The sequence below is a fragment of the Kryptolebias marmoratus genome, linkage group LG7, assembly GCF_001649575.2.
Source record: "Kryptolebias marmoratus isolate JLee-2015 linkage group LG7, ASM164957v2, whole genome shotgun sequence".
In the NCBI taxonomy this organism is placed as follows: domain Eukaryota; kingdom Metazoa; phylum Chordata; class Actinopteri; order Cyprinodontiformes; family Rivulidae; genus Kryptolebias; species Kryptolebias marmoratus.
Window position 1 is genome coordinate 6,172,259 of NC_051436.1, and position 6,946 is coordinate 6,179,204.

Genomic DNA, 6,946 nt, shown 5'->3' on the forward strand with positions numbered 1-6,946 from the left:
AATCATGGAACATAAACGCATCGACAAACACTTCCTGTCTGCAAAACATGTGAGGAGAGCTGCAGACGAGGGACAATCCAGAAATGGTCATGAATGTCAGTTTAGAAGCTATCAAAGTTCTCAAATAAAGCACCTTTTGATAATGTCAATGTTTGTTGGTAATTATCTTACAAAACTAGGAAGTACTAGTACTAGTATTTTTGGTTTATATATTAAAAGTTATGGTTTTTTATTGATTTTAGGAAAATGCCCTGCGAAATCAGGCACATTAGCCTGCAACAATCAAAAAAAAAATGCCCGCAAAATCCTGGAGGGATTGAATACTGGACTCTTTCTGAGCGGGTTCATTCTTCAGACTCCTTTTTGTTTATTAAATGAATTATAATGAATTCATGAAGGTGCTTTTGCATTTATTCAGCCTTTTAGACGAGCTTTTTCTGTTGGTTTTTCTTTCCTTCAGGTTGACTCTATGGCCGGGATGACATCTCAGCCCAGCATGGGCGCCATCGTCGCCTGCACCAAGGGCACCAAGTACGACACCGGTGAGTGACGAGCCCCCGGGACGCGTGTTGGTTCAGTTTACTTAAAGCACAGGTGTCAAACTCCATTCCTCGGGGGTCGATCTCCTGCATGTTTTAGACGTGTTCTTGCTTTAAAACACCTGGTTTAAATGGACGACTTGTTGCCATGCATCTGGAGAACTTGATGATTTGATGAGGAGGTGATTAAACTGTTTGAATCAGGTGTGTTGGAGCAGAAAAACCTAAAACCTCCAGGACAGCGGAGCCTCGAGGTCCGGAGTTTGACACCCCTGACTTAAAACAATCGAATGGGGCAGAAAGTAGCAGGACTGAAAAGGCTGGTGTGTTAAACAAAGACTGTCGAATTCAACAAAGAGTTCATTTGTTTTCCGTTCTGAGAGCCGCGTTTTTCATGTTTTACGGCGCTGAAACCTGAAGGACTTGCAGCACGGAAAAACGAACGCGACTCGTCCGAGGTCGCTCCTCGCGTATTTTGACGCCGACCTTAACTGGCAGCGGAGAGGAATCGAGAAAACTGCAACAATTAGGGTCCGTTTGCAGAACTGCACAGACCGACTCGGACCTGTCAGATCTACGGAGGCTCTTAGATGAAGTGGTTGTAATCAACGGGTTTTTGGGGGGTAAATGCTGATTTGGAGATCAGTTTATTAAAAACAAAACCAGCTTGAGGTCCAAACATTAAGCTTTTATTACAGTTCATAGATGTTAATGAGACAGTTTGTTAGATCAGCAGTCTCGCATAGAAATAAGTTTCGAGTCTTTCTGAAAGAGCGCTACTTAACACGAGGGGAGAAAAATCAATCAGCGAATCAATGACGTGTTTGTAATTATGGCTCTGAGCTGGAAAGACCTGCAGATTCTGCTGAGTAACAATGTACACAGTCTTTTATGGGAAGAAGCTGAGGAGATGAAAGAAATCTGTCAATAAGAAGAGCTGTACTGGTTAGCAGAACATTATTTTTTGTCCATAAATTACTTCTTCAGATAGCTGTGGGTACACGCATGGTGGGTTTTTGATCACAATAATGTTAAAAAGTAAAAAACCCTGCTGGCCTCTACAGCTGCTGCTCCGCTCTGACAACGGGGGGAGCCTTTCTGTGGAGCGTGAGAGGGTTTTTAACGTCTCCAAGGCAACCTTTGTATGATTATTATTCATTTGCTTTTCCCAACAGCGTTCTGACAGGTTCTATCAGACATCTTTTAGGCCTTTTAGACCCCTCTCAGGAGGTCATGAGATACGTTAAATTCAGTTCAGTTCGTCTATATAGAGCCAAGTCACAACAAAAGTCGTCTCAGGTCTCTGTACAGAAACATTCAGACATTATAAAAGCCGAATATGTAAAAGTTATCTGTCTAAGGAAACCGGCAGGTTGCGTTCAGCCTCCCATCCTGAGCAGCAGGTTGGCGACAGTGGGAAGGAAAAACTCCATTTTAACAGGAAGAAACCTCCAGCAGAACCAGAACCAGAACCAGGACGAACAGCCATCTGCTTCAACCAGCTGAGGTTGGAGGACAGGAAGGAGACAAACACAGGATGACTGGTTCAGATGTAGTTTCTTTAGCAAGTAAAACAAATAAAAACACGTTAATGATAGAAATAATCACAGCAGAGAGTAAAGACAGCAGCAGAGGGAGGACATGTGGACAGTTTGTCCTCCAGCTGTCTCAGCCTGTAGCAGCAGAACTAAAGGAGACCTCAGGAAACCCAAACTATAGGATTTATCAGAAAGGAAAGTCTTAAAATTAGTCAGAGGCTGAAGGACAGAAACTGGAAGTTGGTTCCACCAGAGAGGAGCCTGAGAACTGAAAGCTCCGCCTCCCGTTTTAGAAACTCTAGGAAGCACGAGTAAACCTGCAGTCTGAGAGGGAAAATATGGACCAATAAGATCTTTAATGTAAGCTGGAGCTGGGTTGTTGAGAGCTTTTGTTTGTTAGGAGGAAGATTTTAAATTCTGTTCTGAATTTGACAGGAAGCTAAAAATGGAGGAATCTGCCAGAGTTTCATCAGAACTCTGGCAGCAACGTTTTGGATCAACTGAAGAGTTTTGAAAGAGTTTTTTGGACACTTGGATAATAAAGAGTTACTATAGTCCGGCCTAGATGTAATAAATGCTTGGACCAGTTTTTCTGCCTCATTTTGAGACGAGATGTTTCTAATTTTACTGATTTTACTCGGGTGGTAGCGTTTTTAGCGTGGGGTTAAAAGAAAGTTCTTTACGTTAAAACTGAAGGAGAAGTTTATGCCATCCACAGGAAGCGAAAGGCTCAGGTCCAAAACCCACAGCCTCTGTCTTGTCTGAGTTTAATAGCAGGAAAATTAATCTAAGTAACTGATTGGATTCATTGTGTTTCATAGCTAAATATAATTAGTATATAATATAATATAGTATATTAGTATATAATTAGTAATAAGTATCATCAGCATAATAATGACAATTTATCCCATGCTGTCTAATAACTTAACCTAATGGAAGCATATATAAAGTAGCTGACAGATGGATTTTCTGTTTATTCCCCTGAGTGTTTGTTTTTGTCTGCTGTGCTCTGAACATTATCATTTTCATGAGCTGCGGAAAGAAAAATAAAACAAACAAAAAAAAAAGCCGTAACCCCTCCACCTCCGTATCCGACCGCAGCGTTGTGACCTCTGACCCCTCCCACAGCGAAGGGGAGCCGAGTGAAAAACGTATGAAAGCAGACAGCTGTAAAAACTGGTGTTTTTAAGAAAGCCGAAGGAACATGAAACGGACTGAAGGAATTAAAAGTGACACGAGGTTTGCTGCTCGCTTGTGTCAAGAAATCCTGCGGGGGGAGGAAAAAAAAACCCCGACTCGGCTCCGCTAACTGGATCTGATGGCTCATTTCCTTTTACTCTGAACCACGAGAAGCTCGGCTAATTTTGTTTACGTTCACAGTTTCTGCGCTGATAGAGAGCCGGATATGAGCTGCGTTGTGTACAGTTTGCTTCTGTTTAGCAGTTCAGTGCAGAAAACGTATTAAATGAGCTAATTAGTTTAGTTTGAGTCCGATTGGTAAGCACTGATAAGGTGGTTAAACTCATTAGCACAGTTTGTAAGGTTGTCTGCCCTTTTTTTCTTTTTTTTTTAGAAAAACCCTAATTAGGGCACTTAACAGCTGGATGACCTGGTCTCACAGTAACATCGGATGAGACCAGGTAAAACTGGCACATTTATTAATTCAGTTTGATGGATTCTTTGCCGTGCAGACTGGAGACGTTTCACCGTTCTTATCATGATTGTAATAATCTCTCTGGTATGTGTGCAGGTTTGATCTTAGAGCATACATTTATAGAATGGGTTTAACCCTTAAACATTCAGTGAGTTCTTGATCAAGAGTGGAAAAGCAAAGTTCAGATACAGGCTGGTTTTCAACATATGCCCCTTTTCCACCGGCTCTAAAGGTCCCGGCTCCACTCTACTCCGCTGGCTTTGCGCGCTTTTACATCTGCACTTTTTCGAGGCCGGTCCCTGCTTTTTTGGTCCCTGCTTCGGAGTCGGGCCATCCGTGTCGGCCCTGCTTTGTGGGCGGCGCAAACTTAGCTCCTGTTCCCTCATTGGTCGTGGGTGTGGCCAGATGCAAGCATAAAGCGCGAACGGTAGGAATATAAACAACAGCGTTAGCTTACCCTGCAACGTTTCTGCCGTCTGTCCCCCAGCTGAAGGCGCTGTAAAGCCTGAAATCTCCGGCGGATAACAGCCGTCCTACTCCGTGCAACAATCGCGGCATCCAGAGCATTTCTTCCACTGCGCCTCTCTTCCTGAAGTCTCAGGAGAATCCCCAGAAGTTTAAAAAACAGCAACAACACAAGGCCAACGTTGTCCGTAGCGCTTCTGTTGTTTACACAACTTGCGCCAAGATTTCGTAGCCCCCCCCAGCTCCGCCCCCACAACACAAGGAGGCGGTTCTCAGCTACCGACCAAACAGGCCGGTGTGAACGTGATGAATTCTTTATCGAGTAGAGCGGAGTAGAGCCGGACTTCTGAAATAGAGCCGGTGTAAAAGGGACAATAGTTCAGAAACAGATTTCCGTACGGTGACACCTCTTCATGTCGGCTCTGCTGCTTGTGGTCAGATTCAAATTGCACCCATCGATCACACGGAGCTGTGCTCAAATACCCACGTGGACATTTCCTTTTATTTGTGTCCTGCTGTCTGTAACTCGGCCAAACAGCAGCCAATCAGTCTCTTTTTGTCAAACACAGGATGACAATAAACTTTAGTCGTTTGTCCCTTCGGGCTCCCTCGAAACGCCTTTTTGTCTGCAGAAATATTTAACAATGACACACTGAAGAATCTCGCATCGAAATGTTTTGTTTTGTTTTTCAAACGGCCCACGAAGCCGTTAGCCTGTCTTGACACGACGAGACTAAAACACAGCAGGTTTATGTTCACACGGGGTAGGTGATGAATATTATTCAGGGCAATATCGGAGGCGTGACGCATCCCTGCATAAAACTATCACTGTCCGGTTCAGAGACAGAATACCAATTTGTGCTTCTCTGAAACGGCAGAGGGATAAGCTTATTTGGGTGCGGGAGGTTTTCCTGCCGGTTTATTCGTGGAATTTCAATTCGCCTTCGCTTGAGATTCAGGTTGTGACGCAAGGATGTCTCCACGTTCACGGGCGAGCGTTTCCTCCCGCTCTGACCCCGGTGTTTTTGCATATCCAGCCACCCTTGTGCTCGTTTCGTTTCTTTATCCTCGCCTCACTTTAGTGCCCGGTCCCTTCTTCCATCTCCTTTTGTAATCGAGCCGGGCTCTCCCTCGGATCCTTGCACACCTGCCTGACCCCAGTCTTGTTTACCACTTCCCTTCACTCCCACGCTCCTGCTTTCTCCCGTTTCTGCTTCTGAACCAGTAATCAGCGCCGTGCAGAGGCTCCATCCTTCTCCGCTCTCGTGCGTTTTTTCGTGTCGCTCCTGTTTCTGTCATATTGTTTCTGCGTCCTCCTCCACCTTTTCCCTCCCGCTCGATCACTGGCAACACAATTATCACTCCTCATACCTTGTTAACTCCTTCCCTTCCCCTCAGCATCTTTCCTCGTTGTTTTTTTTTTTTTGCACAAGCGTTGCTTTCCCCCATTTATTCCTTCCTCTTTAGGATGTTGTTTTTATTCATTAAGTCTGCACCTGTGCTCTTTAAATTACACGTACAGTCACAGCCGTTTGAATAACGAGGCGTGCTGAAGTGGTCCTCGAGTTTGTTTTTTTAACTGCATTTATTGCTTTTTCCCTCATGCATCATTCATGGCTTCAGACGCCGCCGCGACACGCAAGTCGATCGACGTGTCGCAGTCGGACACACGCCGCGCCGGTTAGATTTCAGCTCTGCCTGCTCCTGAGCTCTGACAGAGACGAGTGAAGAGACACATTAAAGGGACAGTTCGCATCTTTTGAAGGTGGGGTTCTGCGGTTGGGGTAGCGTCTCACCGGGCTGCTACTGTTGGAGCCAATTCTTCTGTTGCAGTCACTGAATTTTAAGTGTTTGCATCCAGGAAGCCGTGAGCTGCCAGTTTTTGTGTGCACAGCTCTAAAGCTGTCTTCCAGGCCGTGGACATTCTTTCGTTGGACCACATCAGACCCACCTCGGCCCGCTTTGTGTCCACCTTGGCAACCGCCCCCATATTTATGATTTAATCTACTGGAGTGCACTTTTTTTGGATTAAAGAAGGCGACATTCGGCCAGTTTGTTAATAATTATCACTGCCACGGCTCCTTTGTAGGTGTCAGAATTAAGCTCTGGCAGTCTCGAATCATGGAAACTAAATCGAGAGGGATTTGAGACACTCCGACTGTTTTAAAGCACGTTCAGAATTCAAGCGACAGGACTTCGAGCCTCTGCAAATCTTGCAAGGAAAGTGGGAACCGCCGCAAACGTTTCGAGGTATTTTGGAGACTCCAGTTAGTCTCCAACAGTTCCAGCTCGTTGAGGAACTGCCCTTATGAACAGTAATATCTCACCTGTTGCAGATGGCTCTTTGAATATTTCCAGTTTGGAGAAATAGTGTTTAACTCTTACTGGACTGACAAGCTAACGCAGGAGTGGGCAATCCTGGTCCTCGAGGGCCACCATCCTGCAAGTTTTACATCTTTCCTTAGTCCAACACACCTGATTCAGTGCTTAAATCACCTCTTCATGTTCTATAGAAGCCTGTTAATCACCCATTGATTTATTTTATTTTTTTTTATTATTTTTATTTTTATTTGGATCAGATATTGACATCAACATTTAGCATATCACTCCTCACCGACCAAACCTGTTGGTATGGCCCAGCCAAAGCTACAACAAGTTGGTCTGGTACATTCTTGAATCCATGTGGCCCCACACAAGATTATCTTCCCATGTCTCTATCCGGGTTTTTCCCCTTTTTTTTTTTTTTTTTT

At 44.6% G+C, this 6,946-nt stretch overlaps 1 protein-coding gene across 2 annotated transcripts in view; it reads left to right on the top strand.

Moving 5' to 3' along the window:
* The window catches only part of pcxb (pyruvate carboxylase b), a 393,092-nt gene that overhangs the window by 337,025 nt on the left and 49,121 nt on the right, over window positions 1-6,946 (top strand). For both annotated transcript variants that reach the window (XM_017414395.3, XM_025005546.2), the window contains exon 19: window positions 461-542. In XM_017414395.3, the coding sequence (XP_017269884.1) occupies window positions 461-542 (82 nt within the window). The remainder of the gene's footprint in view (window positions 1-460; window positions 543-6,946) is intronic.